At 38.0% G+C, this 26,196-nt stretch overlaps 1 protein-coding gene across 4 annotated transcripts in view; it reads left to right on the forward strand.

Annotated features, from left to right (window-relative positions):
* Positions 1–26,196, forward strand: part of SYT1 (synaptotagmin 1) — a 558,583-nt gene that overhangs the window by 344,593 nt on the left and 187,794 nt on the right. For all 4 annotated transcript variants that reach the window (XM_011284134.3, XM_011284136.3, XM_011284135.3 and 1 more), the window contains one exon: positions 1,197–1,379. In XM_011284134.3, coding sequence (XP_011282436.1) covers positions 1,214–1,379 — 166 coding nt within the window. In that variant the 5' untranslated portion in view covers positions 1,197–1,213. The remainder of the gene's footprint in view (positions 1–1,196; positions 1,380–26,196) is intronic.

Genomic DNA, 26,196 nt, shown 5'->3' on the forward strand with positions numbered 1-26,196 from the left:
GCTGAGACTATGAAGTTACTTTGCCCAGACATGTTTGTATTTATCTGTTTCTGCCCCAAATCCTGTTCCCTTTCTTACCAGCACTGCCTGAAATCTTAAGTCATACAGTAAAATTCATTATTAAAGCCCAGAATATGTTTAGGTTGGAGAATAGGGCTTCAATCCTGCCTCTTTAGAACGCCATCTGCACTGCACATGTACTAAAAAAAATCCAGGTAAGACAGGTTTTAGTTTCTTTACATTTCAGAAGGCAGATAAATTAAGAGGTCAAGTGTCCTATCAGAATGCATTCAGCCAAGAAATAGAACCAGAACTGAGGTCTTCTGTATTCAAGGCTAAGAGGTTTTTACTGGCTACCTTAGGGACTAATTTTTTTTTTTTAATATTTTGGAGATAAACATTTAAAGTAATTGAATACATTAACTTAATAGAATAACTCAATAATCTAATCAAGATGAATCAACAGAAATGGTTTGACAGACATGTTTCATCATCATTTCCTTGATACATACAGTCAATCATGCCACATTTACAGTGGCTTCAAACATTTACCCAGCAAGACAACTGAATTATTGATCACAGTATTGTCTACAGTAAATGTCAAAAATAAATGACTGGGAGGAAAATGTACCATCAATAAATGAAATTCAAAAGCTTCTCTAGGACACTCCTGATATCTTACAGTGTCCATGTTATACTAGTATTCTCTATAACCATTTTAAAAGTAACTAATATTTTGAATGCATGCTATCATTTATCAACATTTTGAATATAAATATTTAATCTTTCTTTCCTTTTAGAAAATACAAAATGTTCAGAGTATAGAGTATATATGTTGTCAGCAACTGTTTCATACACAGTTCTGTAATGTACAGGTTAGAAGTTAAATCCGCACACTAAATAACTGGCAGTATAAACAACTAGTAGATTTAACAGCTCACATAGTATTGTTGGGACAGTATTTTCAGTAAGTACGTCTGGTCTTACCTTCTAGGAAAGACTCTCCACCGTGGTTCCATAAATACTTTATGAACCAACATAAAGTAATATGCTAATGATAGACTATTTACCCAGGGAGCAGGTGCACTCTCTAATGTGTTTCATCTCTGGTGCACCTTTGATGTGGGATCAGTTAAGCCATTTTGAATTGTTCTTTGTTTTATTTATTTATTTATTTTGCTTCCCTCCCCTCTTAGATTCACCTGAACCTAAAATGGTGAGCGAGAGTCACCATGAGGCCCTGGCAGCCCCGCCAGTCACCACTGTTGCGACTGTCCTACCACATAATGCCACAGAGCCAGCCAGTCCTGGGGAAGGAAAGGAAGATGCCTTTTCAAAGCTGAAGGAGAAGTTTATGAATGAGTTGCATAAAATTCCACGTAAGTACTATATATGGTTGGTAGAGTAAAAATAAATGCTTAAAAAATGATCTTATGCACGGGGCAGGGGGGGAGGGGTGCCGGGGGACAGAACTCCTCTTAACTTACATTTGATTTTTGTTAATTGTTGGCAGGGTAGCATTCCAATAATAAAATGGAGTATTAGAAATGGAATATTTTTAAGTCTTTAAATATACTTTATACATGAAAGCCCAGTTTATAAAACATTTCTACCTTGTGTTTCATGCAGGTGGGGTCTTTTTTAAATGTCTATTTTTCTCTAGAATATTAACGTTTATGAGTTGTACTGTATATATTTTTAACTTGTATTTATGAAATTATTCCATTATAAGGATTATTCCTAAACAATGGCTAAAATGGACTTTCCAATATTGCAAGCTTGATTTCCTTTAATTTACTAATATATCAAAATCTTCTGCATGGTTTTTAAATTTTTCTTTGTTCTCATCAGGAAAACCTAAACAAAAAACAATCACCTGTAGTTAAGCTTATTTGTATGAATGCAGTGCTAAGTTCAAAACCAGTGGTGTTTAAATCTGAAACAGGTTTTTTTTTTCCTTCAGATGTGAACATTTATCATGAACTAGACATTTTTTTCAGATGCTGGGAAAACAGATTTTCCCACAAAGCTTATTCTAGTGAGGAAAAGAATAAATCCATCTAGATGCAAATATAGAAAGTCATGTGGTCATAAATAAGAGAAACTAAAGAAGAGTAGGTGGGATATGGAAGGGCATAGACGGTAAAACATTATTTTTTAGGAGGAGCAGGGCTGGTTTCTTTTGTAAGGAACCCTGGAAGAAGTGGGGGGGGGGAGGAGTTATAAAATGTAGGAATTCTGGACAAAGGCCCTTAGGCAAAAATCTGCCTGAAACAGCAAGGAGGAGCCCAGTGAGCCTTATGTAGAGTGAATAAGGTGGAGGTGGGCAGAAGGGGAATTCAGATTGTAGCATAGGCCGTATCATGTGAGCCTTGACGATTATTCTATGTAACTTGGATCTCCTATGAGTGAAACAAAATGCCTCTGGAGGGTTTTGAGGAGAAGTGTCCCAGGATCTGACTCAAGTTTTTTAAAGATCATTCTAGCTACTGTGTTGAAAATGGGCTCTAGAAAGACAAGGACAGAAGATAAACAGGATGTTGCAATAATTCAGGTGAGAGATTTATCAATCCCTAAGAAAATTATTCTATAAGGACAATGAGAAACCAAGTGAAAAAACAAAAACTACAAGGAATCAACTTCTTATCCATCAGTGACTAATAATTTATTGATCTGTCTACTGTTAACAAATTCAAGTTCATCCAAGAGAAGCTCTCGGCATAGTTGCCAGTAATTACCATTCTCAACAGGAAGATCTGTAACCTAGTGGAGGTGGAGATGGCCCAATAGATGAAGCCCTAGGATGAGAACCACAAGTTCTCTTTCCTGCTCTGCTACAAAGCTGATGGCTGATCCTGATACAACTTCAAGGTCGTAACTACAAGACACAAACCAAAATGCATGTATCATGGGGGAAAACTCTCACTTGAATATTTTACCAAAATGATTGCTTTAAGAGAGATGAGTTAGCAGAGAAAGAAATGAATAACATCAAATAAAATGCATACTCTGCCTGGTCTTGAACACCACCATCTCCTTCTTCAGAAGAGTAAACAATATGAGTGGTATGGCAATGTTATTAACTATAGGATTGGATGTTCCCCATGTAGCCAAAAAACTCATTCTCTCCTCTCTTTTAGGCTTTGCCTAAATGTCATCCTCTTAGTGAAGGACTTTCTCAACCATTCTACTTAAAATGATAACCCATTCATCCCACCTCATCTTTGCCAGCAATTCCTGTCCTCACCCTTGCTTTCTCATCATAGCACAGCTTTGCAGATGGTGCTATTTATTATTTGTTTTTAAATTGCTCTGGCTCCCTCCAAAATAGCATAAGCTCTATGAGAGCAAGGAATTGGGTCTGTTCTTTGTGGGGTTCGAGCGCAGGTGGTGCCTGATACATAGGAGGCACTCCATATCTACTTGTTGAATGAATAAATGAATGAATGTCAGTTTAACTTATGTCCTGAACCACCCTAGTAGGCTTTGAGGTCTTAAGATGCTGAAAAATCAAATCATCATAAATATTTTTTTAATTTTTAATGCTAGGAATTATTCCAGTGCTTGACTGTGTCATTTACACTGAAAAAAGCAAGTTGTTTTCATCTTTATAGCGACACTTCCATCTTTTAGCCTTTCCTACTTAGAGCCAACCATTCTGTACTTTATATTTCCCTCCCATTTAGCAATAAGAAAACAGGCAGCTGGAAAAAAGTTATGAAATACTCCCTTCTTTCCCTTGACTAGCTTCATTTCTTCCCAAGCTATTGACCCACTCCCATGTCCCTTTCTTAGACACTGGGCAGGAGACCCAGGTGATCCATTGTTCCTCCATGGAGGTTTACTTTTGATCAGCAATCTAATAGAACTTCAAAGGATCTGGGTAACTCCTATGAAAATATCATGCTGCTAGATCTATACTTGATTTAATAGAAAGGAACAAGTCAACTACCTAAATCTTAAAATATTATGGTAAATTAGAGTTAGAAAAACTTATATAAGTACAGCCATGTAGTTTTATCAAAAATTCATAACTGCATATTTTACACCTTTATTTTAATCTACCACAGTTTTTACTGCCTGTGTAAAAAATTTCTAATGGGATGTATACACAGGGAGCAACACTAAGCAAAAATAAAACATATCCTGAAAATCAAATTCCTTTAGGAGCATACGTTATGTAAAGGTTATCACTTTTGACTTGGCATAATCTAGTGTGACACTAATGACAGGTAACAAATTAGAATATTAATTGATTTCTGTCTCTGAACTAAATCTTGGCTATCTGGCAGATGTGTTTTTTGCAAAATTGATAGCAAACAGCTTTAGTCTGTCACTTGAAATTCCCACTTGTGAGAAGAGAGGTGTCACAATGGCAAGGAGTTTGCATGTCATTAGTTGGGTAATCTGCACAGTCCAGCATGGAACATATTCAAACCAAATTGCCTGATGATATCATCCATAACACCATGGGGCTTAAAATTTTAAAAAAAAAGGAAAAGGAAATGGTACATGCTGAGCATTTTTATCTTTCAATTCATTCTGCACACTGTTATCTAAATGAAGCAGACAAGGTTTTTCAGAATGTTTCTTTATTTTGCAACTTTGATTGTAATATGACTGGGGTCATGGTTGGTTTGTAAAGCATGAACTTTGTGTCATCCAAATAGCTGTGATTAAGGTTTTGATATTCATGAGCTTCTTGAAGTAGAGTGCACCCTTCCTTGAGCACAGCAGAAAACCAAATATCCACAACCTGTCCCTTAGTGCAGAGTAAGAGTGGACGAAGGGTAATTGTGTAATTTATGCAGAAACACTACTGGATAAAACGCTGAATGGAGGGATGGAAAACACAAGCTCTGGACTCAGACTGCATGGGTTCAAATCTAAGCTCTCCCACATACGCGTGCTGTGACCTGGAATGTTCATCTTTCTGGGAATCAGTTTCTTCCTGTGTAAAGTGGGGATGAAAACACTATCTCTACCACAGGTTTGTTGGGTAAAGGGAGCAATGCATACAGAGCGCTTAGCAGAGTGTGTGGCACGGCGTAAACATTCTGTAAATGTTAGCTAATATTAAACCCAAGCTGTCATTTTAACAAATCTATTTCCATGTTAGAAAAGCCCTCAGTTCATGTCAGGTAGAAACCCAAATTATGAAAATTCCAAAACTTTGCAGCCAAATATGTGCACCTTGCATTCTCTAAACCCACTCCAGTGATGCCTGACCTAGGGAGATGAATTCTCTCATGGTGTTTCCTCTGCCCATTATCACCTCCAACTTTCCCTTTTTCTTTTTTAACTCCTGTAATTTCACTCACTCCTTCATTCCTTTTAGCCTATGCATATGCTCAAGGTTCACATATCTGAAAGAGCCTAGCAGAATTTGGCACACAGTAAGTGCTCAAGGAATGTTCATTTTTCTTCTTTCATGCACTAAAAGTTTCTTCTCCTTACCTTACCTCTCTGTCAAGCTACCATGCTGTCTTCTTCTTTCGTATCTACACCAAAATTTATTGAAAAGCCTAACCTTGATCCCGACATCTATTTCTTCACATCCCATCAGTGACTCACCTCCTTCCATGCTGATTTCCATCCTGCAAGTGACGTTAAAATTGTTTTCACTTGAGTCACCAGGTACATCTTGATGCACAATTATGAAGGTTATGATCAACCTTCGTTCAGTCAGATATTTTTGTATCACTAGCACTATCAGCCATCATCATCTGTAATTCTTGATTTCCAGGACCCTACTCTCATTTTCACGTCTTCCTTCTCCACCCACCCTTTCCATTCTTTCATTGACTGGTCCTCCTTTTTCATGGTCTTCCCTTCCCTAAAGTGGTACAGGATTGAGGATTACAATGTTAACCCAGTTCTGGTTTTTTTTTGTTTGTTTATTTTGTTTTTTCAACATGCTCTCCCTGGGTGATATCACTCACCTAGTCTTTCAAATAAAGAGATCTCACTATTACCCTTGTCTCCCTTAATCTATTTCAGCTCCAATCCTATACCTGCAATTCATTTAAGTCCTGTTAATGCTGTTCATGAAAAACCTCTCAAAACCTGCCAGCACTCTCATGGTCCAGTGTCTTCTCTCATGTTTTTCTCTCTTCCTGGACTCCCTTTCCCCATTAACACTGACACATTCTTTTATCATCCAAGAACCAGTTCAGATGTTATCACTTGGATGAGAAATTTCCTCATTTCCTAAGGCAGAATTATGTGAGTCTTCCTCCAACCTTCCAAAGCACTTCATGAAAATCTTTATCTTGGTTACTCGGTTTTGTTTGGGACCTGTCCTTCTCACTGAAATGTAAATTGCTCAGAGATTAGGAACCATTTCTCACACAGGATTGCATTCCCAATACCTTGAAAATATCTGACACCACGCCAAAAACTGTATAGATATTATCATATTACAAATCTTACTATATCAAACATTATGCCCAATGGTCTTTGTGTCATGCTTGGAGAGGCTGATCTAGGAAATAATAGTTTTCGAACCATCTTAAGCAAATGAAATATTATAAAAGCCTATATTTATAACATGAATTAAGCAAATCAAGCTGCTGTGGTGAGTTAAAAGTGTCTTCCTCGCTCACCCTCACATCGGCAGCAACAAAGACACCTAGATGTATGAAACACCTTTGAAAGCAGTGGCCTGGAAAAGGAGCAGGTAAAGCAATGTTATCCTTCATAGCAACAGCCAATGACACCCGACAACCAGTAGTGATGTAGGTGGTTAAGTATGGCACAAACAAATCAGTGATGAAAAACGTAGTCCAGTAACTTTGTTTTCCCTCAAGCGACTGCAGGATGAACATGATATCATTGTCGTAGATCATGTAACTGCTTTATGTTAATGTCGTAAACGTAATGCTGATGCAAGAAGAATTTCAAGACTAAATGAAGAGAAAACCCTTAGGAACATACAGGAATCCATGGCATGTGAATAACACAATTACTGTAATGATTCCCAGTCTTTAGTGAGGACTTAATGTGGAAATATGTGCTGTGCATTCTGTAAAAGCAACCTGCATTCTGCCTTGTGAAAACTCTACTAGGTGAGAAAAATTATCCTCATTTTACACATTAGAAAGCTCAGGCTTAGTAAGGTAAGTGGTTTGTCTAAGGAAGTTACACATGGTGCAGATGGTAGGTACAGAACTATGTCGGGAAAAATCTTGCAATTTATGACTATGCCCTAACAGAACATCACCAACTGCAAACCATCTCCATCATTCCTCATCACAACTAAGACGTGAAACTATTAGGGTCTTTTTTGTGTCTGTGCAGATATATTGCTTGATATTTGTCTTTTGATAGGTTTTAATGTTTGCTGGTTTCAAAAGACTGAATACTTGGAACACAAATTTAATACTAATTAAGAGTTTCTCATTACATTATCTGGATTTGAAGCAGGTACTCATTCACCTTATGCTTCTGCAGTTCTTTTACTGGCCCCACTTACTCAGACTGTCATGTTAATAACTCATGACTACCCAAGTACTAATAGTTAGATTTTGTTTCGTTGTACCGATGAACTCTGTAGATGACTCAGCTTCAGTTCTCATCTGTTGACTCAATTCTTCCTCACACTTCAGAAAAGCACTAGCTAAAATGTTAAATGTTATTATTCATTGTTAACTTCTAGTAAATTGAAATATCTCTAAGTAAAAAACCTTACAATAACGATGAGTGTTATTTGCAGGGCAAAGCAAGTCCTTCGTTAATACTGAGGGGCTTCAACAATGCAATGGCTGAAGGAATCAATTGGGGCAAGAACACTGAGGTATAAGGGTTACAATTCATCACAGCACGATGTAGTAATCTGTGCTTATATTCAAAGGTTTTTCATTAAATTTTAGTTTATTTCATCATCTTTTTAAGTTTAATTCTGGTTCAAAGTGTAGGAAATATCTGTGTGTGTGAATACAGACAGAGAGAGAAAAATATGTAAAAGCTCCCATTGCTAAAAACTTAATCCTATAGCACTGAGTCAGTTTGGTTCTCAGTAGAGTTGGCATGGCCTCCTGCAGAATATTTTGAATATTCATCGGGCCACGTTTAGAGTGCTAAAAAATGGGCATACAGGAAAGCAACTGGCATTTAAAGGCCATGGGCCTATGAGTGTACAAATCTTGCAATGTGAGACAGTTTCACACAATGAAAACTATTCCCACATTCTGCACAATTTTCAAAATCTCCATAGGACACACGTATATAAGGAAACCCTGTTTATAATTATCTAAGCCGAGAACAACTTGACATATAAACATAGCACAATGTGGTTTTGCATGATTTTAATATAAACAGAATATTCTAGCTTTTAGTGTAACATTCACCCAGCTTCTGATCTTTTATTTTCTCCCGATTTTTCAAAATCTCCTCTCTTACTTCTCTAAATCCAAAATCCCTTTTAGCAGCTGCAAGCATGTGATTATTTCATTGCATCTTCCAGTATAGTTATACCTGAAGATCTTCATAGTGAAATAAATTCCATTATAAACTTTCATTTTTCGTTTTTACTTTCCTTATTTTCTTGATTTGTAAAAATTATACATGTAAACAATTTGTATTATTATTTATTCTTGGTGAGTAAAGGAACATTAGAAAATATTTGTTATAAACTGGGACATTGTGTATAATACTGATTTTAAAGTCTGCAGTAGGATTCCTTCAACAGCCTGTGTTCAATGTGGAAACATAACAAAGCATATGCTACTGATATTTCAGGAAAGTTGTTTAAATGTGTCCTTGAATTTCGTTTCCCTCTTGGGTGCCGATTATGCAGAAAATTCCCCCAAGAAATTCATGCCTTTCAAATGAACTAGTGTTGAGGGATTTTACAAACTTCCAAAGCATAGGTAATACAAAGCGACAGTGAACACATAAAGCCACCAGGCGTATTAAGATCTCAGCTAAGTTTCTAAACCTTATTTAGCTATATTCTGTTAGCATTTCAAAGACATTAAGTACATACACCTGAGGACAAGGGGAGTGGATATTTTGGACATACAATAAAAGTAACTCAGAAACTACCTTGCTGAAATACTTTACAAATATACAAATATATTTTTAAATAGCTTTAAACGTCCACTCCTCAACTTATACCAGGTGCATGTCAAAACGGAGGAACATTTTCACGAGAGGAAGCCTGAATCCAAATGGAAATGTATAAAGAAAGCAACAGAAAGAGAGAATCTGAGAGACCCTGGCTTTCTCCTCACTCTTAACGATGATGTAGATCTTTTGTTGTGGGGCTGACAGATTTGTGCCAGTTTCTATTCAATGGGACAAAGAATTTAAAAACAGAAACCAGAGGGGAGAACTATGATGTACTATTATGTATAGATCTTTAGCACTTGACTTTATTTTTTTGTTCTGATTCTCATGTGTGAAAATACTATACTGAACGATTTAAATGTGGTATCTTCTTATCTCACATGCAGCCCCAGTCTGCCTGTTAGGTGAACTTAGAGAAGTATAAACAATTTAAAAGACAGTGGCCCATTTACAGGTTTCCTCACCAAACACTTTGAATGAAACTGCTGTCCTGGCAGAATTTCAATCCATTTAAACCCTCTCCCTTTTTCTTTTCTCTTTCCAGCTGTTTGCACACAGATGAGTTAAAAACAAAAGAAGGGGGGCAATGGTAAACTACAAATAACAGAAACATATTTGCCTGGGTAAATATGCCGTTTACCCAAAGTAGTGTGTGCCTGTCCACGGAAACTTAGAAAAGATCCAGGATCTCAGTGTAGTGAACCTCAACTGACTGACTTGTATTGCTCAATGCCCCGAAAGTAAATTTTATGGTAATAATTTCCTTTTCATAAGGATAAGATTGAGTTCTATAAAAATCAGGAAACCATTACAATGAATTAGAAACATTATTGTTATAATCATGTAAATATTACTCCCTAAATTCTTCAGTACAATTTAGCAGCCCTGAATGTTAACACTTTGTCCAGAATGCTATATAAATCACTCAGATTCTGGCCCAGTATTAGTTACTAACCCGAGTAGGGACAGCATTGTTTGCTATGACTAAAGGCCAAGGTGTGAGTTCTAGAGTTGGTCTGTCTAGGTATGAAATCATGGTCCTGTCATTACTAGTGTCTGACCTTGGGCACATCATTTAATCTCTCTGTAAAATAAGAATAATAATAATAACCTCTGGGAAGGTACGAGCATAGTGGTATTAATATATAAAGTATTACATATATAAATAATATTCAAAATTCAAACTTCCAATATATATTTATATAGCACCTACTATGTATGAGGCTGTATATGACAGGCTAAGGATCTCAATCTCAATCAAAGCACATAATTTCAAGGCCTTGTTTCTAGGCCTTGGTGGCATTATGGATTCCTAATTCTGCCAGAGGACCTCTAAATTAAAATACTTTAGGGGCGCCTGGGTGGCGCAGTCGGTTAAACGTCCGACTTCAGCCAGGTCACGGTCTCGCGGTCCGTGAGTTCGAGCCCCGCGTCAGGCTCTGGGCTGATGGCTCGGAGCCTGGAGCCTGTTTCCGATTCTGTGTCTCCCTCTCTCTCTGCCCCTCCCCCGTTCATGCTCTGTCTCTCTCTGTCCCAAAAATAAATAAACGTTGAAAAAAAAATTTAAAAAAAAAATACTTTAGCAAGACATCCATGACTTTTTATGAGACGATCTGATATGGCTTGTACACACATTACCAGTTCACAGCCCACCCTTCACCCACACACATTTTCCTTCAGCTGCACAGAAATCCTTAGAGTTACTGAATTTATTATCCAGAGTGTTCCAAGCTTCCAGGTCTTGGTACAAATTCGCTCCTAAAATGTCTTGCTTATCTGGCTGGACTGCTTCCAGTTATCCTTCAGAACTCCACTCCATTTTAAAGGTCTTCCTGTCGCCTCCTAATCTATGAGTGAGCAATTCGCCTTTTGTAATAAGTCTTCATTTTATACGCGTTTAGAATTCTCACTTTGTATTTTATTTATCTGTGTTTTCTCTCTTAACACCCACCAGTCTACCTGAGACCAGAACACTGTCCTTTCATCTTTCTGTCTTCAACCTCAGCACAAAACTTGGTTCACAGTAGGTAGGATTATTCTCCTCTAGCTCAAAAGATCCTAGATAATCATACTATCAAGAAACAGGCTTCCACTCATAGATCCAGAAAGCAGATTGGTGGCTGCCAGTGGCAAGGAGTTGGTGGGGATGGGTAAATTGGAGGAAGCAGGCCAAAAAGTACCAACTTGCAGTTACAGGATAAGTCAGTCTCAGGGATGTAACATTCAGCACAGTGACTCCAGTCAATACCGTGCTGTATATTTGAAAGTTGCTAAGAAAGTAGATCTTAAAAGTTTTCATCACAAGGAAAAAATGTGTAACATGTGTGGGGATGGATGTTAACCAGATTTCACTGTAGTCATCATTTTGCAATACAAATATCAAGTCATTATTTTGTACACCTGCAACTAATGTTATATGTCAATTATACCTCCATGAAGGGAGGGAGGAACGGTGGGAGGGAGGGAGGGAGAGAAACAGAGAAAGGAAGAGGAGAAGGAAGGAAGGGGAGAAGGAAGGAAGGGAGGGAGAGAGGGAGGGAGAGAGGGAGGGAGGAAGGTGTCCTACTGGAAAGGAGTAATAGTAATACTCAGAGGTGAAATTTAACATTACCCAGGACTAAAGACGGGCTTACCTACAGAGCCATTTTGCTTTGCCTTCAACCACACAGCATCATACAACCATCTTTTCTCTTTCATCCTCTCCTTATTTTTCTCTTTCCTGAAACTTTCTGTAACTTTGTCATTTCCTGTTCTGTTTTCTATCCCTTTTGCCTGTGCTGAGTAAAACCATTCCCTGTTTTATTCTTTGGCCTGGTGGCAGCCCAGGCTCATTCACCACTAAGATAGAAGCAGCCACCAAACCCGTCCACAGGGTAAATGGTTCTCCCCACAGGCATTTTCATTCCAGTGGAGATCTGGGACTTACTTTCATCGTTTAGTTTTAAAAAGTAATATGCTGTATTGGAATGCCTAAGAAACAAGATGAACTCATTCCTTCTGACCATTGTTATACAACACAGCCCAGTTTCTTGTGCTTTCATTGAGAGTTCAAAGACAACTGAACGTGTTGTGTTAACCGCAGCTTTCCCAGTAATGGTTACTTCTGTAAGGCTTTTTTGGGTGAGTTTCTCTGTTTCACCCGATCAGCTACACAAAACATTGCAGTTTAGTTTTTCAGCTACTCTTGGTACCAGTAATGCCACAACTGTGGATATCATTTGAAGTGGTGCTTTACAAAGGCCTCCCAGCCATCTTGTGGGAGTGCCACACCAACTGGCACTGTTCCATGTCACCTCACCTTTTTACAGCTGCTGGCAAACACCTACCTTTCTTCTCCATATTTGCTACTATGGCTCTAATGCAGTTTACCCGGATGCCTTCCAGCAGAGATCTGTTTTTGCTATTTTGCACTAACTAGTCTTCAGCTCTAACATCAATGCCACTGATGTGAAAACCCAGGCACTTCCATAGAGTTTAAGCTTAAGAATGTTTCTAAAAGTTGAACATGATTTTTCCCAGTGCTTCCATTGCAAGATAACATGTAGACCTTTCTCCAAAGTCAGTTCTTCTGCTTTTACCTTCCACTGAGGTTTGATGCAGCTTTTGCTCCTAGCTGGATTGCATGGTTTGGCCTTTCACCCAGTAAGAGACAGTTGGACCTATACATAAAAGGCACCCAATACTCTTACTGATACTCTCTTCTCCCTTCGTTTCTGATACTTCACATTCTAATTATCTTCCTTTCTTTCTGAGTGTTCTCTTTCTCTTTGCCTCCTCCAAGCACTTACAAGTATGTACTTCCCAAGGATCTGCCTCTGGCATTCTTCTACCACTATGATTTCTTCATAATTTCAGAACTTCCAATCCTGTCTTTATGTAACTCATACTCAGAACTCAACCTCTATCTCTGATGCTTCTACTAATCTCCCCCTCTAATAACTTTAAGGAATTTAATTAATTTTATTAAGGAATGGTTTACACACAATAAGATGAACCCATCGTAGATGTACGGTTCTGCACACTTTGACAATATATGCAATGTAATCCTCACTCAAAAAAATTTCTCTACTCCCTTTCCAGCAATTTCTGCCCTAGTTCTAAATAGTGACTGATCTCCTACCACTATAAATTAGTTTTGACCGTTCTAGCATTTCCTAAAAACAGAACCATATACTGCATAGTCCTTTGTGTCTGGTTCTGGTTTCTTTCACTGAGCATAATATTTTTGAGATTCATCAATGTTCTTGTATATATCAGCCATTCTTTTCCATTGTTCCAGTAGGATTCCATTGTAAGGATACCCACAATTTATTTACATGCTAATGGACATTTAGGCCATTTCCAGTGTGGGGCTCTTAAGAATAAATCTGCTATGAATACTCTCATGCAAGTCCTATAAGCAGGGATATATGTTTATGTTTCCTTTTCTCTTGGGGAGTACCTAAGTGTGGAATTACTGAGTAGTATAGTATTGACATTAGATTCTAAAAATTGTCAAACTTTTTCTAAAGTGGTTGTATTATTTACATCTCACCAGTGATGTATGAGAGTTCCAATTGTTCCGCATCCTGGAAGTTTGTACTGTTTGGCCAATTATTGCCCCACTTGCACTACCTGGGCAAAGTTTTCTTAAAAGGACACCACAAGCATTAACTATAAAAGAAAAAGTTGATAAACCCAATTTCTTCAAGAATAAAGACTTCTGCTTTTTGAAAGTCACCATTAGTAAAAAGGCAAGTCACAAACTGAGAGAGAATATCCACAATACAGTAATAATACAGTATTAAATAAAATATATTTCATGAATAAGGTGCTTCCAAAATATATTTGGAAAAAAAAAACCCTCTTACAAACCAATACAAAAATGAGCAAAAACTCTTAACACGCAATGTAAGAAGATACACCTGACTGATAAATTCATATAAAGATGTTCAACATTTTTAGACATTAGGGAAATGCTAACTAAAGCAACAATGAATTCCATTTTTGAAGGCTCTTTAAAAACCATACATCTATATACGGCATTTGCAATTGAAGTTAAGTATATCCAAAACTAAACTCATCTTTTCCCTCAGCAAAACAGTTACACATATATATTCCTCTAATCTGAAACTTAAACCCCTAGCATCACCTTTAACCCTTGCCACTTTTCCCCCCATTGTCCAACTTGTTAACAAGTCCTACTACCTCATTCTCAGTCTCCTCTCTCCTTTACATTCCCACTACTGCTGCTGTATTTGGGTCCTCATCCATATTACAGTCATTAGAGCCTCCTAAGAGGTCTTCCCACAACAATTTTCCACTGTTAGCCAAACCATTGTACATACATTTTCCAGATGATTCTTCCTGAAGCCCTACTCTAAACACACAAGTCTCTTGCTCAGATACCTTTAGTAATTCTCCCTTAGCCAACTTTTGAATTCCCTCATTTGTTATCCAAGACCCTCTGTAGAATAGCCCCAACCACCTTTCCAAACTTATTTCAACTTCTCTCAACTGAACTATTCACTGTTCAACAGATAAATGCCTACATTTCCTGCCTTTATACCTTAGTCTATGGCATTCCTACACTTGAAATACCAGTACTCCCATCTCTGCATACCCAAGCCTCCGTATCCTATAGGATTAAGGCTCAATTAACATGTTAGCTTTTCTATAATGCTCTTACTAAATACCCATATTATTCCTTTAATATGCTTATCTTCCACCATGTAGTAGTATTATGTTCATATCTTTTCTTCCTTGCTGGACTTTAAGTTCTTAGAAGATAGCCTCATTTCTTTCCTTCTCTAGACCACATGCTACATGCCCTACAGAGAGTAGGCGTCAATAAATGTGTACAGCATGGATGAATGGCTGGTAGAGGAGTACCAAGTAGAGTAAGTTTTCATTTTCATAATCTAAGAGGAGAGATAAGATGTGCATAGAAACAGTAACAATAAAAGACGTAAGCATGCTGAAACCTCAGAGATGTGTAGGGGAGTCATCAAAAAGACTGCAAAAGTAATTAGGAATTCATTTGGAGAGGGCCATCAATATCAAATTAAGGAGCTTAGACTTTATTTAATAGTTAAAGAGGAGCCAGGAACCATTCAAGATATTTAAACATGGAAGTAACACAATTACAGTTTTGTTTCAGAAACATCAATCTGGCGGCAGTGTGTGGGTAGGACAGATTGCAAGGGGAGGGCCTGGAAAGAGGCACAGGCAGAAAAGAGGTAATTGAAGGAGCACTGCAGTTAATGAAAGCCTCATCTGCTGTGGAAGGAAAGGCACGGATGTGACAGACTCTGCGAACATGCAGTTGCCAGGCACTGCAAGCGGATGTGAGGGTGTCAAGGCAAAAGAAAATAAGGACTAATTCTAGCGAAGCTGGGTACCGTGGCAGGGTCATGCCCTGTAGGGAATAAAAATGCCAAAGCGGGATCAGCATTGGAAATTGAGGTCTGCGAGTTGAGCACATGTAAATTTAGGTTGTGAAAGTGGGTAACTGTAATTATTAAAAAGGTATAATAGGAGGAAAAAGAGAAAGTGAATGACAAATTCTTAACATATAAAACTCATGGATGAATGAAGACACTGATGAACAAATAGATGAGCCCATAGAGTAGTGGGTCAAATGGAAGTGCAGAGTGTCACATAAGGGAAGTAAGAAGAATTTCTGAGAAACGGTAGCCAATCTGATCCGAAAGAAACTTATTAAACATACTCCTGTGAAGTCTGGGAGAAAAATGCCTCGGGCATTTAATCTGCCCTGGTGGTATTTTCAGTCCAGTGGAGGACAAGGAGCAGATCTCATCATCACCATCACTGCCAATAATTTGAGTAATGAGAACAGGCCCTCATCAATATATAATGGTTTGACCAACTATTACTCATAACAACCCTGTTGTTTTTTTATGAGAGTGTAAAGAATCCTTTACTAGGGCATAGTGAAGCATGTACATGTAAGCAAGGCACGAAGGAGGGAGAAATGGTATGGGAATAACAGAGAAGGAGTTAAAAGAAAGAGGTGGCCCTTCCACTAGGCCTTGAACCAGAGGAGGATTCTCATAACCAAGAAAGTGACAGAAGGCCAATCCATAATGAATGAGAGGAGTTGTTCAATATGAGTTGTGTGTACCATCACAGAGTTTTATGGTTGACAGTTTGGTTGGTGTAATTGGATTCTTAGATACATTGAATGATGTGATTGGAAGAAAAAGCACGTGACCTCATTTTTGAGGACACCTCATGCTTTGCTAAACTGGTCCTACCTTACTTACTCTATAAAACCTAAGGCTTTATGAAATTTAAGGAATAGTGTATGATCGGACTTTTTTTCCTTTTTTGACCATGAGAAAGAATAATTAGAGATATAAGCATCCAGGTATGGCAAATGCTATAGATAGATCACAGAAGATTATGCCTGAGAAAAGGCCAGCACATTTAGATCTCTTTGTTGACCTTGGAAAATCTCATTTCATTAGAGAGCTAGAATCCAAAATCAGCTTGCTGGGTGTGAGGTGACAAGCTAGGAAGTGAGAAAGCAAAGTGAGAAAGTGAAAGCAGTGCATGTGATCGGTTCACTCCCGAGAGAACAAACAGAATTCTAGCCCATGCACTTATCAGGATGATGAGAAATTGGATAAGTGTTGAGGCAGCGAATAGAATGAGAGAGAAGGAAACAGACTGTCTGTCGTTATCATAGGCAGAGCTAACTCTTTCCTGGCTGCTTCTTAACACCACCACATGTCTACACCACTAGGCCTATCACTCACTAGTCCCTCACGTGTTTTGCAGCAGAAGTTACTTGGGAGCCTGGAGTTGGTGATAGTCTACTAACAGCTAGAATGTTAGAAACTATAATCCACTCAAATGACTAATGTGCTTTGACTGTAAAGTACGGCTGAGGCCATATGCCAATATATTTGGATGATTTTTTCCTGCTTCCTTGATCAGAGTCTCCCTTGGACTTTCTACAGGTCTCATGCCTACGGCACTTGCCAGTTTTATTATTTTGTTCGAGCAATGTGCCTTATTCTTCCAGATTAGTCTAAATTCTTCAGGGGCAGAGATGGACATTGTCATATATGTTGTTCCTAGAAAGTAGAGAGTGAATAATTACTTATTGAATTAATTTGAGACAATGTTTTACTATTATAAATACATACAAAAATGGCTTGTGGAGAGATAGGTTAGTTTTCTAGTGCTGCATAAAAGGTTACACACAGTACAACATAATAATGTCGACCAATACACAATAATCTCACAATTTACACGGATCAGGAATCTGGCATAGTTTAGCTGGCTCGGGGTCTCATAAGACTGTAGTCAACATGTCAGTTGGAATGTGGAAGGAGGACTCAGAACCGTCTTCCAAACTCCTTCAGATTTGGGGGAGAAAGTCAGTTTCTTGTTGTACGATTGAGACTTTCACTTCCTGGAGGTGACCTTTTCAAAGGCAATTTACAACACGGCTGTTTGTTTCATCGAAACAAACTCTCCCAACTAAGGAAGGTCTCTCTCCCAACTAAGGAAGGACTCATGTCCCTTCTGAAGGGCTTTCACCTGATCGAGTCAGACCCACCCAGAATTATCTCCCTTTTGATTCAAAATTAACTGATTTGGAACCTTAAATACATCCCTACACTCTTGCCATATAAAGGAACCTACCCACACTCGAGGAGAGAAGATTATAAAGGGGAGTGTATACCAGCAGTGGTGAGGGGAAGGGAGGGAGAAATCTTGGGAACCATCTTAGTGTTCTACTTACCACAGACTTGGAAAGGCAAAGAGCACAAGAATTTTTACTTAATGAGAAGCAATAGAGATTTTCTTTTCCCTAATGTCAATCTGGACTATGTACATTTATTTTTTTAATAAAACTAAGTGGATTTGACCTGGAAACCATCACTCTTACTCTCATTTTGTTCTTCATTTTGGTGGTATTTCATTGTAACCACTAATATAGTATATTTTTGCAGCATTCACAGCAGCCAGTTATAGTGGTGAGATATTACAGCGCAGATTCTTTGGGATCTGAGCAATGTGAAAGAGTGTGAAAGCTAAAGCAGTTTGCTATTCATACCTCTCAGTCTAGCAAATCCTTCAAAGGTTCTGTTTTGGTAATGGCAATTAGTTCATTTCAACAGGTTTCAGAGTATCTATAAAAACACCATTGGATCCTGAGTTGGAGATGCTGTTCCAATTCTAAACTTCTGCTTTAAGCAATTGACTAAGAGGTAGAGTTTCTGTTTTTAGTATGAGCCCACACGTAGGAGTTAGAAGTCTATGAGCTACTGTGAGCTACTATGAGCTATATTCGATATGATTATTAGAAATTCTAAGTTTGACATATTCTTGTTTTAAAATAATTATGTGTTACATATTTAACACTCACCTTTATAAGAAATACGCATATGAACAAAAATGTGAAGGAGAATACTTTATTCTTTAAAGAAAGGCGGGGGGGGGGGAGGGGGGAGAGAATTCTCCTGTATCATCAGTAAAGCCTTCCAAAAGACTTAAGGTTTAGATTCTTAACATACTTTACATTCCAAAAACTGTTTCAAACACACAGGAGGGGAGCCTCTTAGCCTTCCTGAAAGGGACATCTTTCTGGGGAAAAAGGAGTTTTCAAAAATATTCAGAATCTTATTATAAAAATATAAGTTATTTTTAAAATCCTAGTAATGAAAATTTTATTTTAGCCATGAACTGCTAAGAGTGGAAACTCATTGTTTACTGGTTTTGAAACCAGTTTAATCCTAAACCATGTCAGCCAAATGATGAAGGTTTATACAGCCATCTCTATTACATGCATCACATTTCTACCAGGAGTTTGGTTTCTTCCTAGCATTGATTGTGAAAGAATGCTAAGAAAATCCTACGAGGAAAGACTATAGAAAAAAATTATTTGTTGAATGAGGACTTTTTCACACTGGCAACTTTTGAGTATGTTTTTCAAAACAAGAATTGTGTTTTTAAAAACCAGGGAAAAATAACTACATAGAAAATAAGTGGTGTCGGTAGAAAGAAAAAATAATGTATTCACATTAAGAAATTAGAAATATATTAAGACGTAGAAGTACATAGTAGGTGTTATGAGTTGAACTACTGAAAAAGATATGTTCAAAATCCTAATTCCAGGTACCCAGGAATGTGACCTTATTTGGAAATAAGATCTTTACAGATCTAATTAAGTTAAGATGATTTAAAGGAGTAGGGTAGCTCTCAACCATATATGACTTATGGCCTTAAGAGACACTGAGACAGACACAGAGGGAGAAAGCCACGTGGCAAAGAAAGCAGAGATTGGAATGATGTATCTACAAGGCAAGAAACAACAAAGACGACCCTGAACACTAGAAGCTAAAAGACAGACATAGAACAGATTCTTTCCCATAGCCTTTAGGGAGAACATGGCCCTGCTTACACCTTGATTTTGGGACTTCTAGGGAGAAAAGAATAAATGTTGTTTTAAGCCAACCAGTCTATGGTAATTTGTTTCAGCAGCCCTAGGAAGTTAATACAGTGGCCAAGTTGTATGAGAATCACCTGGGTTTTTGTGAATGAATGATAAACCACTTCCCATCTCTGTTCAAGTTCATTCCCAATCACCTCTCTTCCAGGAGAGAGCGTCACTTGACAAGAAGAAAGGTGCTAAGGGGTTAAGGAAGCCAGAGACTTCATCTACTTCATCCTCTCTCAGGCTATTTAAGTGTACTTTCAATCATGTGAGGAAGTAAGATGTTGGCCAGATGCACTTTTGCCCAGAGGGACTCCCCCATGTGCTGAGCTTATTGGAAGCTACTTTATGCACTGTAGTTTAATTGTCTTAACAGATACCACTTACTGAATACATTCCCAGGAATCTACAGGCACTGTGCATGATCTGACTTATTCCTTCCAACAACTCTATGAAGTAGGTGCTAATACTACTCCCAGTTTACAGATGAGGAATTGACAGGGAGATTTAGTTACCAAGGCCAGTCAACTATTAAGTAGCAGCAGAGGATTCAGATGGAAGCCTGGACGTCACAAATCCATCCAGGCTCTAAATTCCCGCAAGATGCTTTCTCCTCCCAAAACATCCATAGTAAGACTGGGTGTTGTATTTAATTTTTAACTTGTATAAGAGGGTGCTATAGACTGAATGTTAGTGTTCCCTGACAAGTCATATGCTAAAACCTAATCCCAATGGGATGGGATTTGGAGGTGGGACCTTTGGGAGGTGATTAGGTCATGAGGGTAGAGCCCTCATGAATGAGATAGTGTCCTTACAGAAGAGGCCCCAAAGGGCCCCCTTGCCGTTTTCCGCCAGGTTAGGACATGGCAAAAAGAAAGGTATCTATGAACCAGGAAGTAGGCTCCCACTGGACACAAAATCTGCCAGTGTCTTCATTTTGCCTCCAAAACTATGAAAACAAATTTCTGTTGTTTATGAGTCCACCAGTCTGTAGTGTTTTTGTTATAACAACCTGAATGGACTAAGACAGGGCTTTGCCACTTTTCTCCTAAAATTGTCTCCAAAATTTGGAGAGAACAATGTTCTCATTTGTTCATTTTTCCATGAAATGTTTTTCTCTACTGTTTGTTAAAGAGAATTTCTTAAATTAATCAAGTATAACCACATGCTTTCTCACATTTCAGTATCAAGCAAAACATCAGAGAGTGGGCTTTTTTTTCCATATTGATGCAACTTTGCTGGTAAATTAAGATAAGAATACTTGTTAGATGCTTCTGGTGTCTTTACTAAAAATATTTCAAAACAAAATCAGTACAGCAAGAATGAATTTGAGAACCTTACTGAGGACCAAGGATGCTAAGGTTGGGAGATGCACTGCAGAAAATCTCATCTCTTTTCCCAGTTTCCAAACTCAAGGATCATAAAGCCTTAATACTGGCAAGCAGGAGGTCTCAAGCTAATGGTACCAGAGTGGCATAAGTTGTCGCTTTTAATGATTGACCTTATTATTATTATTTTTGAGAGAGAGAGAGAGAGAGAGAAAGAGAGAGAGAGAGCACATAGTCAAGTGAGTGGGGGAGGAGTAGACAGAGGGAGAGAGAGAATCCCAAGCACTGGCTGAGGGGATCAAATCTCACAACCTTGAGATCATGACCTGAGCCAAAGTCAAGTCAGAGGCTTAACTGGCTGAGCCACCCAGGTGCCCCTGCTTTTAATGAGTGACTTTAAATGAAATGTTAATTCTCAAAAGTTTACTCTCTGAATGTGTTAAGTATCCTGATCTCAGAAATGGAAAGCCAAGTCAACAGAGCCATCAAGAGGATAGGGGAATGCCAACATTACAAATTGAGTTAGCACGGAAAAGGAAGAAGAAAGGGGAGGTGAAAAAAACGGGGGCAGGGGAGCGGTAAAATTACACTAAAGCTTAAAAACCTAATATGTTTTATTACATAAAAGCATAATGCTATATACTCTAACATAAAGTAAAATAATTAGTCATCCATTTAACCCGGTTTCAAAACAGACTCATGCTACATTTTGAAATGTGTTGGAACAATTGATCACTTCATTTAAATTACTGTCGGGGCACTTTCAAGTACTGTAGTGAAGGATTTCCTACCAATCACTATCTATGATCTCTGCTCTGCTTTCCGGGCCTAAAATTAACATGTCTTTGTGAATACTTTCATCACTACCACTGGCTCTGCCCAGGCTGCACCCTCATAATCTTCAGTTTGCTAAAGTGGTTTTTTCTGTTGCTCCTCCAGAGCCTTCCACATCATTTCCTTCAGGGCTTTTGCATATATTTTTTTTTTTTCTCTCTTCATAGAGACTTTCTTTTTCTATGCACTTCTGCAGGGAACATCAATATTTGGTCATAAAACTAAAGAGGTCTCTACTATATTAACCTATCATTGACCTCCCCCCCCCCCCACCAAATTTTAACACATTTCAATTTAGTACTTGTTGAGCTAGTAAAACTGGGCACCTAATTCTACTTTTGAACAGCGTTTTTTCTGAACCTTGATCTCCCTCTTTAGTTTCTTATGTGGTAAAAATGGCAAGAGCATTTTAAAAGTTACTCCCAAACCTAATCTGATGAAGTAGGCACCAGTCTTAGCAAGTAAATGCAACTCCTGGAAATTGTTTCCATGGAGTGGCAGCTATTATGGCTGCAAAATGCAGTATGAGCAATGAGTTTTTTCACCAAGGACTCTCAAGTTGCTATGTCTTTGTATAGAGGCCATGCTTAAAAAATATTACCTTGCTCTTTGCTTGAAAACTCAAATATAAATAAAAAACTTTTAACCTTGCTTTGACTTTTTAAGCAGAACATTTTTGTGCAGAATTTCACGAGAGGTGATGTTTATGGGAAGAAAAATATAACTGCAAAGAATTGTGGTAAAAAGAAGGGAAAAAATGGAAAATAATCTTTTGAAATCATTGTTAATTCTTACCATTATTGGGACAAGCTTTTATGAGGAACAACTCAGGAGAAAACCTCAAACTAGTATCCAATTGCACCAAAACTGATGTTTTTATATAAATTATGTAGAAGATTTCACAGAGAATAGATTCTAGAGATTGGGGGGACATATTAGAGGTCAATTTCCAAAAGATGAAGGTCCTTTTGAGGGTACTGGGTACAGTAGATATTTTAGGACATGGAAATTGTTTTGAGCATGAAAATGAGTGGTGAAATGAATGTGAAAAAATGATTAACACTCTAAATCTAGGGAAAGCTGAGAGAATGGGGAAGCAATGATAACTAGTAAGTTCAGAGTATGTATTTCATAGAGAGAAATGGAGATAAACTGTACCAGTGAGTAGAAACCAATTATCAATGGCCTTGCACACCAGGCCTCACAGGGGACCTCTGAAGTATTTTGAGCAGGGAAATAACCTGAGCAAAACTTAAGACGATTCCTCTGGGCATGTACTTCAGAATGCATTGGGAAAGAGACAGGCTAGAAGAAGGGAATCACTTAGGAAGTGATCGAAATAATCTAGGCAAGAGGTATTAAGAGCCTAACTTGAGTAGGGGAAATAGGTATTCAAAGATGGAAACCTAAGTATAAGACATCATTCCCTTTTCCAACCTGGTACTTATTTTTGCCTCCATTCTTTTGTTCACATTGTCTGTCGTTCCCCATCAGCTCTACAAGTGTGGATTCTGTACGTCCTTCATGAGGCCATTCCAATTCTTCTATTCTTTCTCTGAGTTTCTACATTTTTTTCTACCTTTGCCTCAGAGCCAATTATCATTAATTCTATCTTGTATCATAATTATCTCTGTTCACCTCTTATTTCGGCTACTATTAGTTCCTAGGAGACTGAGATCACCTTCAAACAGCCTCCTGGCTAGACAAAGATTTCAGTATAAAGGTGACAGAGTATTTGTTTGCTCATGTATAAGGTGATAGAACTCGCAGTGTATACTTGGTAGGTAGTCAAAGAATAAAAAGCAAGAGTTTCAAAGGTGGAGGGATATTTTTTTAACATAAAATCTGAAATCTGATTCCACGTCTCTAAGAGGTAAGGGAAAGTGAAAATAATTGAATTTAGTGATTATTTTATCACATGTGACCTTCCAATGGACAGTTTTATAGAGAAGACATTATGACATCAGAGAGGGTGCTCCAGTGTCAAGGGCTATCAGGTATGTTTGTGTAGCTACATACCAAATGCATTCTCATTTCTTCCATTTATCAGCATATTTGGTTCACTGCTATTGAAAAGATATCTGAAGTTGCACACCAGCAACTCACGAGGTACAATTTATGAGGTAGGAATGATTTTCACATAGACTTTACAATATTGTTTTTAAACATTTTTGCATTGAACTAACATAATACTGCTGGGGTATATCGGGTATGATGCAAAGTAGCACAAACAAAATCAATGATTCACAGCACTTTGCTGTGAGGGAAAAAATTTATGAGGCACTATTAAAGACAGTAAGGTTATTAATATCTCACTAGCAATTGGAAAAAAATGAAAACATATACTCCCTTCACACATGGTAAATTGTTTTGCTACCACCTACACATTGGCATTTGATCACTCAATATTTAATGAGTGCCTGTTGTGTGCTAAACGACCTTCTAGAATACACAGCAGTGACAGTTGGGGTGGAGGTAGTTATAATACAATACATTCTTGTAGCACATAGACATAGATACTCAAAGCCTCACAGTTATACAAGAAAAAAAAATTCAAAGAGTTGGAGAACATTTTCCAGAGCAGGAAATCACAAAAAGGACAGGAAACTATAGTAAAAACTATGAATTTGCACTGAAGGAGCACACAGCAGAAAAATAGTAAGGGCCATCTGGGAGGATGAAAACATTCCTCATGAAGAAATACATTTGGAATTAGGCTTTCAGAAAATGAAGGTCAGTGAAGCTCTTACTGGTTCAAAAAACTAGCAAAAGTTAGTCCAACTGGTTAAGTCAACTTTTTAAAGTTCACTGTGGTAGAACTAACCTCATTTGACCCAGTTAGTTTCACAGGTCATTTTAATCCCACCCAGGAGGCCCCACATTGTAGCAAGTGCACTAGTCACACAAAGATTGTTCCAAGACTCATAACATTTCTGAGAAAATACTCAAAGTTCAATCCTCCACTGGATGGGAGAGTTAACATTTTTTTATATCCAAAAAGTAGGATTAACTCTAACTGGGAGGAGACAGAGAGTACACAAGAGTAGATCACTTAAAAGAGAAGTGTGTTATAAAGAAACAAGGACCCGGGGCGCTTGGGTGGCTCAGTCAGTTAAATGCCCCACTTCAGCTCAGGTCATGATCTCACAGTTCGTGGGTTCGAGCCCCACATTGGGCTCTGTGCTGACAGCCTAGAGACTGGAGCCTGCTTCAAATTCTGTGTCTCCCTCTCTCTCGGTCCCTTCCCCGCTTGCACTCGGTCTCTTTCTCTTCCTCAAAAATAAATAAACATTAAAAAAAAGAGAAAGAAACAAGGGCCCAGTCGAGGGGAAAGTTGGATTGGGCAGTTGATGGAGAACCTCCATTGCACCTGACATTCTTAAAAGAGGGAAAGAAAGCACTAAGAAAAATTATTTGAAAAATAGTATGAAAGCCAAAGACCTCTCCTGCCTCTTTGTTTAGGTATGCAAATATGCAAAGCATGGACAAGCATTGAGTTTGTAAAAGGAAGAAGTAATACCAGTAATTATTAAACCCCAGGGTTAATGCAGGCTCAGATGATGCTGAGACAAACATCACTTAGTCAAAAGTTGAAGCCAACTGGAGACTTACGACAGATAGGAAATGAAAGTGAGCCCTGCAAAGGAGGTTGTTGATAGGATCGATTCTAACATGCAAATGATTATATAAAAAAAATCTAAGAACTCAGCAAGAATTCATGAAATCAATTCATTTTCTGTTTGTGGATATAGGAGATTCTTGACAGACTAAAGTTATTTTATGTTTCTGTGTTTATTTTAGTTATTTTCCACCTCCCAAGCATGTGACCTGGAGCTATATGACTTTTCTAGGCTTAGCTGTTGAAGAGCAACCACTATGTGACTTATTCCTGGTTTTCCTCACATGTTCCTCAAAGTCTTCCATCCAAAGAGTCCCAAGTAAATGGTGAGAAGACAAAGCCATCGAAAGGAAACAGATCCCTAGGGACATACACAATATAATGAGGGAGTTGCTGCTTAATCAGATAGTTGGAGAGAGACCAAAGGTAGTTTTTTTAGGCAAATGACCAGCACAACATTGAGCACCGATAAGTGGTGATTACCTCCAGGAAAGAGGTAGAAACTAGCATCTGATAATTTGAAGATATCTAGGCAGGTAATGTGGTAGTTAATAGCAGAAGTTCAACCACAGGGATGATCTCACCACTTTGGATAAATCAACAACAACAACAAAAAGATGAAATCTTCAATCCTGGAAGACTTTTCATCCCAACAGCAGTTTAGAAGAATAAAATCCCATTGTAGAAATTGAACTAGAATGTTAAAAATTAAGATTTTGAAGCCCATACACTGGAGGTAGATCTCTAAATCACAATAAGGCTGACAGAAAGCTACAACTTCAAGCCACCAGACAAGAAACAGATTACACTCTGAACCTTCTGACAGTAATAATAATTATCATTAGTTAGTAATACCAGTAATTATTAAGTACTTTACCTGAATCTTATTTAATCCT

Source organism: Felis catus, chromosome B4, assembly GCF_018350175.1.
Source record: "Felis catus isolate Fca126 chromosome B4, F.catus_Fca126_mat1.0, whole genome shotgun sequence".
In the NCBI taxonomy this organism is placed as follows: Eukaryota; Metazoa; Chordata; class Mammalia; order Carnivora; family Felidae; genus Felis; species Felis catus.